The 13,823-nt window shown below is 37.6% G+C and overlaps 1 protein-coding gene across 1 annotated transcript; it reads left to right on the top strand.

The window, feature by feature from the left end:
- The first annotated feature begins 6,650 nt into the window (after positions 1-6,650).
- Positions 6,651-8,731, top strand: LOC144658699 (transcription factor SOX-14-like). The gene has a single exon (XM_078519175.1). The coding sequence runs from the start codon at positions 7,774-7,776 to the stop codon at positions 8,431-8,433; it is 660 nt and encodes a 219-aa protein (XP_078375301.1). The 5' UTR covers positions 6,651-7,773; the 3' UTR covers positions 8,434-8,731.
- Positions 8,732-13,823: the final 5,092 nt, after the last annotated feature.

Genomic DNA, 13,823 nt, shown 5'->3' on the forward strand with positions numbered 1-13,823 from the left:
AAATCCTGAATTCATTCTTCAACAACGGTTATTGTATTTCTGTACTACCAAATTTCATCTTCCAATTATAATCTAAAGCTCACAAAGGAGAATTGATATTTGCATCTTTAAATACGAAGGAGCGGCACTGGGATCAAATTTGCTGAAATAATCAAACAGACGAACAAACAACTGGCAAACAAACCTGGAATGTAATTCCGCTGTTAGGGCTCAAATTGTTTTAGATTTGTAGTTAAAATACAACTATAGGTAAAGAAGGATTGTCCATGAGAATTTCGCCCGAACATCGATTACATGTTATACTAGATAAGATGCCGGATACCTCCAATGAAGATAAGACGTTTAAAGTACAATCTAAGTTACATGAATGTGGCCAAGAATTCCATTTGTTTATTGTGTAACAAAGTTAACTTTCAAGAAATACAAAAGGAACTACAGACCCATCGAACTATATTCATAAAAGAAAACCACATTTTCATTCAGACTTAGAGCATTGTAATTAAATAAAAAATTTGCAACCCGTTTGAGGTTTATTGGGGTGAGAACTGGTGAGTAACCACCACCCCCCCCCCCCCCCCCACCCGCTCCCTCCTTCCGGGTCATATTTGTCGGGTCTTTGTAATTTTAGATTGTCTGCACGTGTGATTATACTTTGTTTTAACAAAGACGGCGGACCAGCAGAAGTATACAAAATGGGGGAAGTTTTTGCTGAAATCTAATGCGTTAATACAATAACCTTTTAACCCATAATTAACGAATTTTACTTAGTAATTCGTCTATGAGGTAATCCAAAAATTGACTTTGACTATCATTTATTATATATATATATGACGTCGTAGTCACGCCCTCTTAGAAACCTGCCATTACAAATCTATTATACAGTTTTGATCAATTTAACTTAACTGAGACGCCCTTAGGCTGTTGCCAAAGAGAGGGCAAGGCATAAATACTCCTTTGTAGATTGCAGGATTGAAAAAAAATATATAAAATATTACTAGCAATTGCTTAAAAATATATATAAAATAAATAACCTCTTATCTTTTCTATTTTTCCGCAGGTTATTTGTGTTGCTAGAAAACAATCTAATCGCCAGATCAAACACAACATTGACATTTCACTACCATGGAGATCAGCCTTCTATTTCGAGAACTAGAATCGCAGCGTTCTTCATTTGGCAAGACAAGCTTTCTGAAAATTACCCAAGGTGAACACGTGCCTTAGCAGTTGAAATGTTATTGAGGTTCGCTCCGGATCGCACTAACATCTCGGGAAAATCTGTTTACACCTGCCTGGATACTTCCCTCAGTCTTTCTTAGCGCAATTTATATTTCTCCAAATAGGAAATTCGATTTTCTTAAATAAAAAAAAGAAATCAAATTTGAATAAAAGATGCGGTTTGTTGCAACATTTGAGATGGCTTATTCCGCTTACACTCTCTTAGTTTGATAGCTAGAGACATGCTTATAAAAAATTATGCAAAGTACACCTTTTTTCAGAAGAAAAAATTCCTATTTCTTCTACGGTAACCTTTTAACAGCCGGTGCCCAATCTTTGCTACATTTCAAAAATTTCCTGCAAGCAATTGAATAGCGAAAAGGGGAAGATAAAACAATACAACATACCTAAACAACCTTCAGCAAGCATGTTTTTTTTTTTGGTGAAATTGCAACGAAAGGAAAGAAAATAAGAAAAGCATAACTTAACATGGTCTATAAATTAAACCCAAACAAAATCAAAAGTGTGTTGGTTACGTTTGCTTTTACTTGAGCATCACCTACGATATCACAAAGTATAAAAACAACCGAAAAAACCTTTTTAGAGAGTTGAATAGAGGTAATCGTAGGGCAATATAAAACAAAAACATATAATTTAAATATGGACATGAATGTATTACTTTGCCATTTGATCCAAGGACCTGAGACGCTCGAAGTCCTTGAATGCTATGGCAAAATTTTAAAATCAATTCATGGATTATTACCTCTGATCATGAGTCAACAGCCTTATTCGTCGTGCTCAAGTCGTCCTGATTGAAAATATCGTTTCATTTTATTTTGCACCAGCAACCTTCAAAGGACCCAATGTATCTTTATTATCTTTGAGAACTCTCAACTTAGGATTTGTCTTTAATGTCGAAACAGTGAGGTTTCTGGGCCCCACGGAGTTTTCCTTGGGTGGAGATTCTAAAAAGGATGTTTTACAAACCTGATATGGCAAAAAAAAACATGCAAATGCTTTACGTCCATTAAAGAGTGGTTAAGTCACCACCGATTTTAGTAATACCCAAATACACGCTAAAGAGTCTAAAAAAGGAGCATGATTACATAGATGGTACTTATGAGAGAAACGACTCCAGAATTCTAATTGCGTGCCGGCTTAGTTTAATGCAAGTTTAAATTCACAGCTGTTTCTACCTTGGCCTCTAGCCGTGACAAAAAGTAATTTCCCGCCGTTTTGAGATAAACAAACACTTGCGAGCGCCTTCGGCGCGATCACGCATTTTCACGAAATTTCCATTTATGTTTCCTCATTTATATTTTTCTTTTCCTCTAAGCTAAAAGGAAACTTCGGTTGCTTACCAGCCCAAGAGTTATATAAAGTAAATACAAAACGCTGCTTTTAAAATGTGAGTTATTTATCATACAATGGGAATTGGAAATTAGTAAAAATGTTTCCTGTAAGTTTGACTCCAGCACTGCAAAATCTGATAAGGGTAATGACAAGAATATTATTTGCGGTCAATATTGATAAATTCTTGCTATGCCGTTTGTTACATTTTTTTAACCTCCTAGAATTTGTTTGAAAGGATAAACCGCATTTATCACATGGTGTCAACGAGTTTGAATATGATTGATCGATGTTACGATGGCAGAGATAACATGGGCATATTGGGCTTAAAAATAATGATTCATTTCAGTGCGTATCTATTTTGTAAACTTATGGCACACGACGATGTGTATTCAATAATTAGCATTTATCTTCACAGTTATCTGATTTCAAGCGCAGGTATGGCCACGGAAGAAGCATATAGAAAACAAAAAGCAAAGTAAAGCTGTTTTAAAAGTTACAAGAATAAACTTCTAAAAGGTTTATTAAGAAAAAAAAAACTAACAAACAACCAAACAAAATAATTGAAAACCGTGATCAAGAAATAGTTCAGCGATATTCTGCATGTATATGTCGTAGACGTTAAAAATTTTAAGACAATTGCAACTGTTTGAAGGCCGAAGCTGCTAAATTACAGTGAGCAACTAATTAACAAAAAAAATGATCAAGAAAATTAAAAAGAAACAAAGAAACATTCGCATGCAATATTCTGCATGATGTTGCATATATTTAAAAAATGGATCAGACATTTGGGGTGGGTTTTCACTTTATGCAATCAGCTTTTTAGAGGAATATTATCGATTTGGAGTTGTTAACTAAGAAAAAAAATATAGCTCTCGGGATAAGAACATAGTACGCTGTTGTTGATCCGTCATTTTAGTGTTATTTTGGTACCAAGCGTTATTTTATGTACTGTTAAGATGTACGCACTACTAAAAATTCCCATTTGAAAATAATAACATTATATACATCTTCACAAGATGTCATTATAAGACTTCCGGTTTACCTTTGTGTTCCCCTTCCAGTGGTTACTGTTCCGAAAGTCGTTGTTTCTTGGACATCACTTACAAACATTGCTATCTTTTGCTAAACCGATTGATCGATCATGAATTTTTGCCACAGCTGATAGTAAAAATTCAGAGTGCTGTTTGGCAGTTGAATTGAAAGAAACGTTTACAAAATTTAAAAAAATGGATTCCCTTATATAGGGCGGCAAATCTTTTTTTTAACGTTAAAAAACGTTAGAGAAAAAAACGTGTAGACAACAACATGACTATTTTTCTCTCCACAAATTTTGATGAAGGAAATTAAGATTTTGACTTACTAATTTGGAACTTTTTCTGCATCCTTCTCAAAGGAAAAAATAAAAAAAGGCAAAACCTTTGTTAGTGTAAGTAATGTAATTTTTTTCTGTGTTTGTGTAAGCAATATAATTTTACTTTGTGTGTTAGTGAAAGTGAGTGTTCTGCAATCGAAGAAAAAGGGCGTTATGTTGTCTTTCTAATAATTCATATTTTGGGTCTAGAATTAACGTATTTCTCTCACCTTTCTTTCCTCAATTTCCTTAAAATATGGGCCACCTGTAGGTTTATCCTTTCATAATAGCTTTTTCAGTTCAGTTCTATACCATCACGTTTTCCCCCAAGTCTCAATAACGCGTGTATCTGAAACTTGTAGCTCGTCTCATATTAAAAGACAAAGAATATCTTCTATGTCGACTTTGTCCAAGAAAACTGTTCGTGGCTTTTTCAACTTCTATTTATGTCATTTAATATACTGATTAATTTAATTTCTAGAACAGCGAGTCTTTCGCCAGTAAACGGCTTATTTGAGATACTTTTGCTTTAAAGAATCTTGATATTAACTTGGCTTGATTTATGAGTACTTTGGCTTGTGTGCGTGACTTAAATGACAGTTCCAATCGCTTTAAAAGGTTTTCACGTAAAGTGATCAAATTGAAAGATGGAAACCTATTACAATTATGTGTTATTAAAAAACCGATGATAATAGTTGCTTTTTTTAAAACATAGGTGATCACGGAGGCAAAACAAATACTTAAAGATTTTATCAAGGTTCGTTTTGGCTTCAATGGCAATCAAACTTTAGGCGTTTATCACGCACACAATTTACACAGGAATACGTGAAGTCCAGCTGAAGTGCCCACGATCTCGCGTGATCTCGCGTAATTTCGATCTTCAATGGAACGTTCTTCATGTGTTGCTGGGTTACATAGTTGTCACTTCTACTAACAACGTGTTACAAAGAGCAGGCGTAGCCGATCGCTGAAAGCGCTGGATTTCAAATCCGGTGGTCCCTGTTTTTAAAGTCTTCCACTTTTGCCACAAACTTTCGTTGACCTCGGTAGTGCCAAGTTCAACTTTTTGGTTGAATTTGGAATTCATAACCTTGCTACGTTTGTTTGCAATATTTGTTGTTGTGTTTGTATTGGCCCAAAAAGCCATTACTAGGGAAAGGCAAATAAAACATTAACATATTATGACGCTTCTAGTATAGTTACATGACCTTACATCTAACATTCAACCAATTTGACATGAGGCAATTTGGCACGTTTCAGTGATAACTTGTATTTAGCTCCGTTATTTTAAAGCACCAGGCCAAAAAAATTGGAAAACTTCAATGCTTTTGGTATCAAAACGTTTTGAACATGTTTTTGAAAAATAGAAAAAGAAGACCAAACTAACTGTTCAGTACAAAACAACTTTATTCCAACACTATGATGCATTCTAAATGCTTCTGCTATGAGAAAAAATTGTAATCTGTGAAACCCCTCCACTAAGCTAAGTTAACCTTTTGCTTAGTTTTTAATGGTCCAAAAAAATAAACGGCGGCTTTGTTTACCTGGTATGGTCCACTTACTTGCCTAGTGTAATTCGCACGAGGTGATGTTGGTTTAAACAAAGAAACGTTAATAATAAGTGACACCTGTCAAACGAAGTAACAGACTGTCAGATTTTATAGCACGTTTAAAATTGATAATACCCCTCTAATGTTTTAGCAACCCTCACGGACGCACGGGAAAACCTTTTAATTTGATACAGTGTTGCGAGGCTTCTATGTTGCTGAAAATGTAATTTCAAAGTGCCAAAATGTGCAGTACAGAAAGCTCTAAGGGTTTAAGAACGGGACATAAGCCACATTTCAGAACAGATCTATCCTTACTGTTTTAGTTGAAAGCACCAAAAAGAGAACCTAAAACAATAATTAATAGTTTCGACAATACTTATCATATTTTCAAAAAGTTTAGTTTTTTCAAGGAACTTCTATTCAACTAAGATGTTCGTTATACACTTCGCGGATAAATCAAGCATAATTTAATATTGAAGGTCGCTCTGAACACTGAGCTCGTTTCTAAGTTATAAACACAGCCAAAATAAAGAAATTATTTCACAGGTTCTGATGGATTTTTATGGTAAAAAGTTATGTCAGGAAGATGGCCACAACTTGTTACTAATGATTGAGCAAATGTCTGATATCATTATTGTAATATTGACTGTTAAAGAGTGGAAGTACATTGGTCCTTTAAAGAATAAATGTGCTGGAAACAGTTGGATTGCATATAGAGTGACTAGGCTCCCTCTTGTTAGTGCTTTAGGCACCGTCTCTCGACATCCAGGTCAAACCAATAGCGGAGCCTCACAGCGGCCCGAAGGGCGGGGGGAGCCCAACAGAAAAAAAGGGGCGGGGGCGGGGGGGAAGGGGGGGGGGGAAAAAATTAATATTGTTGATAAGTTGAGACATCTTCTGTGTTGTTGTAACAAATGGAATTTTTAAGTGCTGAGACGTGCACTGGAGAAGGGGTCGAATAGCTGCCCAGTTATTTGTTTGGCAACTTACCATTATCGTATTTCTTTCTGTTAAATGATCTCTTCAATCAAAAGCTAAACGTGGCACGATTAACGTCAGTGTGACACTTAAAACTTTACATTATTGTGCAGACAATTTAAAAACATATCAAGGTCGATTCTAGGCATCACTCCATTTGTTGTCGTATGGAAGAAAAACTTCACTGCTCAGGGTGATGTTCTCGCCGCTTCACCTCACTGGCTGATTAGAGCTGCTGTTACCACTCAGTCCGCTGAAACTGTTAATTAAAACTCCCGATACAATTTTACGAAGAGATTTTATAATGCACGAAGACTGAATATTCCAAAAAGATTGTCAACCTTTGAAAACAACGTCGAGCCTGCATAACTCTTCTCTCCATACCTGGGATACACAAAACAAATACTTTGATATTCCATGATTCAATGTTAGTTTTTCGTTTTAAATCTCTTTATTCGCATCCAATTCTAGTGGTGGGAATTATTCCACAAACATTCAGATTAAATATGAAAAGATAGGCGCGGCAGAAAACTCGTAGACAATGGTCTTAGCGCCAAAAAGGCGGTAAGCATAAAATGCACCGACGGGGGGTGATAACTCAATAACGGGTTGTTTTCCATAAAGTTAAATTCGAATACTTTTGAAGTTCGTCCCCAGAGTTGTGATAAATAGCTAAAAATTTCCCAAAACGGATCTCTAAAGTGCTGGATTTTATTTTTTTATTTTTGCCCATGCCTATGCAAACGCAGAGACAAGCAGGAAGCAGAATTTTGTAAACAGTATTTGCTCAAGGCTGTCACCCTTTCCCCTTTAGCCGACAAACAAAGTGGTTGCACGTCCTACAGAAAAATTGACAACTGCGACAGTACTAAAGCCAAACACTTTATTAAACAAACAATTGGATACACTTTGTTTTGATTCTTACTTGTTATGCCGTGCACGACACGCAAGCCCAGCTACAATAACAAGATGACAATGGAACGACCCAGAAGACAATTTTAGGAAAGTCGAGAATTATATTTCTTGGATAAAACTAAGACAGATCGCGTCTGCGAGTTACAAGGAGTTGTATCTTCTGTTTAACGCTATGAATTAAAGGTGTACACGTCGTTGTGAATAATTTATTAATGGTTTCTGGTGCCACTCTGTTTGTGTGCTTGTGGAGTACCTGCCACTAATACGTCTTTAATTGGCTTTGTTCAAATTTAATTGATTGGCTTTTCTTATCACAGCAAGTGATATAATGTGATTTAAACGCTTTGTGTGAGACAACATTGGGGATACTACCTTGTAAGATATCACGCAAACTCGTGCCAAGTTCTAGGTATGAATTCCGAAGAAGGGCACGTGAAACGGCCCATGAATTGTTTCATGGTGTGGAGTCGAGAAAAGCGCTACCATATTCTGAAAGAGCATCCGGGAATTAACAACGCTGAAGTTAGCAAGGCACTTGGTGCAGCATGGCGAAAACTTTCTGAAGAAGACAAAGAACCGTACGTTGAAGAAGCGAGGAGACTCACAGAGCAACACAAGATGGAAAACCCTGGATACAAGTATCAACCAAAGCGGCGCAAGTCTAAGAGGAAGCGAAAGCCAGACAAGAAAATCGTTACACCCACGATGCATTATAAGAAAAGCGACACTCGCAAATCATCCGGTGAGAAGATACATCTGCCGTTTAAAATCATGTCTGGACCAAGCATGTCACAAGTCGATGAATTGGGCGAAAGACCGTCGGTTTTCTTTCCGCCACAGCTTGGCTTGCCTTGCTTCCCGCCAACCCTCCATACAGGCGCACCACATGGATTGTGTTCGTGTCATTATTTCTACCCTACACCTCAATTCTACCCCTCTTGGGCTGGGGGAACGAATGAGCGGCATTTCTACAACGTAGGAAATGCCGCTTGCTTTAGACCTTTCAGCGTTCAAGAACAGTCACAGACAGGCCGCAAGGTGGAATCAATGTTCCATCACTACAAAATGTGATTCAAATTCGCTAAACTTTAATTTTTATTTGTATAAAAGTAACTTGTCAGAGAATTGCCTTGCGGATATAAACAGTACTCAATTTAATATCAGTATATACAGGGAACCTAGAACTTAATGTATTATATACAGTACATTAATAAGAGTTTCTTCAAAGGTTGACAAAGAAAATATTGAATTCAGATTCGCGTGTTTTGTTTTCGTATAATAAACAATCGCCGTGTAACTTTGATTGAAACTTATGATGCATGTTAAACTCTCGCCAAACTTCTTTGAATACACTGACAGTTTTTATCTAGCCTATCGAGTGGTTTGTATGTTTATCTTAATACCAGGAGGACGAATTTGTTTTCACACAGAGATGCTAATAGCTCAATCGAAAGCCACGCTTTAAACAAAAACATTTTACAGCGTATTTGACCGCAATACTTTGTTTATCAGGATTTGAAGTGATACAGTATAACATGTGGATTCAGCCGTTCTTTATGTAATTTGACAGGGGGATACCCCCATGGCGAGTGGGTCGTCCCATTGTACTTCCTTTTTTGTGTTCCTCCCTTCCTTAATCCATTCCTGAATGCAATGTTTTTTTTTAGCAGCGAAGGATTGTAAATCCTGGTTAAACTGCCCCATCGTTTTGCTCCAAAATCGTCTAACACTGCTGGGCCTTGCTGTGACGCGTTATGGTCGAAACCGGCAACCACAACATGCTGCCAGGGCTTCTGATGCTGCAACGTATTGCACTGTTCAACCCCGGGGGGGGGGGGGGTACTCCCATAAATTTCGGATAGGGGTGTCCCGCCAGGGTTCTTAAACCCTGACCCTATTTAAGGATAAAGAAAGCGAAAATTGATACCCTTTTTAAGGCCTAAAACCGAAAAATGACACCATATTCAAGAGAAGGAGAAGCGTTCCGTGACGACCCAAATAACGGCTCACCGCGCACGGCAAGACACAAATCTTTATAAAATCGCTTTACTAATACCTGAACAGAAAATTCAGTTTTAAGATAGCTTTTTTTTTCGTTTAGCTGGGCGTTTATTTTAGCTTATAAAATTTAGGTACCCTATCTAAGGATCAAACCGGGAACACATTGCCAAAAGGAGCAAAAATGATACCCTATTTAAGGACCGAGAACCTCAAAAACCATACCCTATCGGGCGGCACATACCTATATAGGCCACATATGGGAGTACCCCCCCCCCCCCCCCCTGGTGTTCAACACGGTTTTATCTTTTTTTAAATATGACTGTTATTAAACAAGCGTTTGACTTGCTCTCCTGCTAGATTGCATGAACTAAGAGTAAATTGTGTCACATACCGAATAATTAATTTGTTCCTCTTTTTAAATCAAATTGTCACCCAAAATGTTGCACATCTTCTAAAGTTTTTCTAAACAGGGTCCCAACAATGTTGCAGCTATTGAATCAAAATGTTGGGACCGCTTGACCGGGCTCTTAAGTTTCGAGTTTACTTGAACAAACCACTAGTACATTCTGTTAATTGCCGTTCGTTTTTTTGTTCATCCATCCATCTACAATCTCGGACGAAACCTGTTGAGACGACTTGTCTTTTCAATGTTTTATCGCAGTGATTACAGCCATTGCAATATGAGAAATTAAAACAGTCCTTACCCCTCCCCCCCCCCCCCCCATTCAATGTTGACATTCGCTTTTGCTAACATTTGCTAAAGTATGTCTGCCGAGAAACGTTTTCGTAAAAAAAAAACAACATTGAATAGGGGAGAAGGGGGAATTAAATACACTCTGAATTGGTGTAGGGTGTAATTTACTGTCGTGTTTCAGTTATTGTCTCAAGAGTTTTGGCCGGGATTGTAGCTATCCATCCATCATTCCGTCCGTCCGAACCTTTCTTTCGTACGTTCATACGTTGTCGTTCGTTCGTTCGTTCGTTCGCGTTCCTTTGTTTGTTCATCGCTGTCTGAGATAAGGTCACAGACATTTGACGGTACGTTTTTTAAAAGTGCTACAAGATATTTGGTCAAACTTTGAACTGACATTTTCTTTGATTTGAGTTTGTTTTCATTACTGTAAATTTGACATTTATTATACATTAGCCTAAGTGCTTAACATAGCACGTTATAACTTCATCTATTCTATGCCTTTGCGACAAAAGTTGACATCCGAGATCGTGGGAAAAATACTGTGCAGGACTTACGTTCATGATAAGGAAAATACTTGTAAGGATAGCGGTATTTCGAAACACTATTTTAGTTCCTCTTCAAAGTTTCAGCTGTAAAAATGCAGGTGCTTGGACAAAATAAGCCCGGGGGGGGGGGGGATTCACATATGAAATGGACGGGGATGCTCGTCGGAAATTTTGAAAAGGACCCCTAAAAGAGACCAACCTGGGTGTGGCTCAAGCTTTTCTTGACCCCTAAAAGATACCAAAAAATAAGAATAGAATTTATATTTGTATATTTTTTTCTTGTGAAGCCCTAAACGAGACCATTATTGCTAAAAATATTGGCGTTTTGCCTGGAACACCCTAAGCGAGACCAAAATCCGAAATTTACACCCCTAAGCGAGACGACGAGCATCGAGCATCCCCGTCACTTTTATATGCGAGTACCTCCCCCCCCCCCCCTGGGAAAATAAGATAGACAGAAATACATACATCAGCATCATACAAAGGGTATTAGCAGATGGATCCGGGCACAACGCTGGCCTTTGTGATAGTATGATTTTCGCCTGTAGCCATATTATAATGTAAAATTGATAATAAGCCTTAGTTAATTTTATTCAGCCATGAACAGTTTTTCCGGGTTTTTAAAGAACCTTGTCATCATGATGTTACTGTCTAGAGGGGTTTTCACAGAAGAAGACAAGATGTAATGGAGATGTACAAAAGATGAAGAAAGCAGAATACGGTGCTCGTAGAAAATTGTTTAGTGCCGAAACTAATCCCAAGCTCTCTCTCTCAACATTCCAAAAGGGTTGTTCTTTACTGACCCATAGATATGTAAAGCAGCCACAGAGCTTGCGTGCAGCTTGTGACTGAAACAAACTCCGTTGATATGGAAACAGATAATGTATGCCATTAAGGACTCACTAACAATACTTCTACGAATTGACGCACTTTGCAAATAAGTCATCCTAAGCAGAACTTAAAAACAATTAAAAGTGATTATCATCTGGAGCATATTGAAAGCTAAGGGGAAACGCCTTTTCCATTGAAAGTGACTCTTACAGGCTGCCTTGAGGAAAATAAAAAACTACGATTTCCCAACTGAATATTTTTATCAGTTGGCGGCTGATCTCACTTAGCTGGCGAAAGGTATGTATTACTAAGTTTCCTTACACTTTTAAATTGGCTAAAAGTTTAGATATAAATTGTCGTGACAAATAACTTAACATGATCACGACTTGTTTTGGTTAGATTCATTTAAGCAGAAGTTTTGCTTTTGTAGAAAACATTTTTAGCATCATATGGGGTAAGTTCATAATCACCACTACCGCATGTTGAATTGGATTCATCTCCCGCCACATTCAGGCAATCTCCCTGTGCCGTTAAAGCCCCCCTTGAAGACAGAAATTGTTCTTTAATAGCTTCTGGCTAAAAGCCCTTTTTAAATTTCTATTTAAAGGGAAAACGCAACAGGAGGCGGATATTTTCCTGTTGTTGGTATGCAATTCTAAGATAGTGCCATGCTCTTTTCACTATCGGTAAATGACCACGCTTCTGCTTATCGTTGAAAGGCCGGCCTTTGCTATATATAAGCATGATGGCCAGCCAATGTTTAACACAGGTTTTTCATTTCACAATTCGATCCTTTTTTAAAATTTCATCTAGAGAAGACAATTCTCGAAATTCTGCATATAAATTTGTAGTACAAAAACGTGTTTGGGGGTGAAGAGAAAGACCTCTGTCGTGATGACCGTTTTGCCAGAGGCCAATTTCATCATATTCATTTGCATTTTTTTTATTATTGACCCACTCGAAGAAGAGAAGAATGAACTGACGGACAATTTTATGCAAAGTTTACGGCCTTGCTTGCGCTTAATTTGTGGGAAATGTTGTGGTATTTCTCGAAGTTTCATCCGTGGCAGAAGATTTGGCTATTTTCTCTTTTTTATCGGCTAGTGGTTGGAGAAAATCCCAGAGGCAATTTCAGAGTTCACCGATGACAGAGTCAGTTATTTCTTGGAAGAGAAGAGGGATGCCGTTATTTGTGATCGATTCGATCGTCTTGGCCAAGGGCAATTTGTTTATTTTAAAAGACTTTAATTTGAATTCTTCCCTTGACCCCCTTGAAGAGGAATGGAAATAATCGGGCCAGTAGGATGGCCTTGTTTGACTTCAATTTGTGGAACCCTCCAAGAAGCACGCAATGGCATATGATCGATATGGGAAGTTTGACAAGGTTTATGCTTAATTCTTTTCACTACCACGACACAAACCGAGATCTGGTCGAGCTTAGACAATATTTCACTAAATGCACAGTTTAAGAAGAAGAACGTGAAGCCTATAAGTGGCGTTTCCATGTTTTCCAAATCACTTAACACAAATGTTAAATGGAATACAAACAGTGAAGTCGATGACAAAAAAAAACACACGCAACACTGGTCAAAGTAAGAGGTGTAAAGCGGTCTATCTTTTCTTTATCGGGTATTTTTCAATTAGAAGAGATTTCAAGGTAAGAGCAAGTTCAACCACTGTGACAAGAAGTAATATCATCTGAGTGGTCGTAGTGGCAGAGAAAGAACAAAGCTCTCTGTAACGATCGTTCCATTGAATATTCATTAAGTAAAATAGCTTGTGATGCTTGGTTTTTGTTCGATTTACATGGCCTCGAAATTTTGTTTTATCATGCCTCTCTTTTAAAATTCAGGCCCCCCTTCAAGGCATCATGAATAACCTGTTCCTTTGACTATTATGGTCTAATATCCAAATGAAATATGGTAAATCTCCCGCATGCATGGGAAATACTAGAAGTCCTGATAATCGCGCAATCGATGCTTATTTAAGTTGATTTGTTCGTACGTTCTAACTCAGAATAATATCCCGTGATCTTTTCTTTTTTAAAAAACAGCAGATAACGAGAAAAAAAGAACAGTCGTTAAACTTGCTATTGAGTTGTCGTCAAGAGAGACGACACTTTCGGATTAGCATGTGGGGTTTCCCCTTATCTCTCGAGTTAAACGAACAAAAAAGCTTAGTCAATAATGGCTTCAACCGTTATTTCTAGACTAAGTGAGTTGACTGGAAAGTTAGCTCTTTGTAAAAGATTATCCTTAAAAAAATGAGAGCTATGTGTATATTCGCTTCTATGGAGCTGTTACAACATTACTTTTAGGCACAGATCGATTTTGGCGGGAAAATAATACGTCACGTTCAAGCATTGTTGACGGTTGTAATGGACGTGACCA

This window comes from Oculina patagonica, chromosome 6 (assembly GCF_052425735.1).
Source record: "Oculina patagonica isolate OP01 chromosome 6, crgOcupat, whole genome shotgun sequence".
Taxonomy (NCBI): Eukaryota; Metazoa; Cnidaria; class Anthozoa; order Scleractinia; family Oculinidae; genus Oculina; species Oculina patagonica.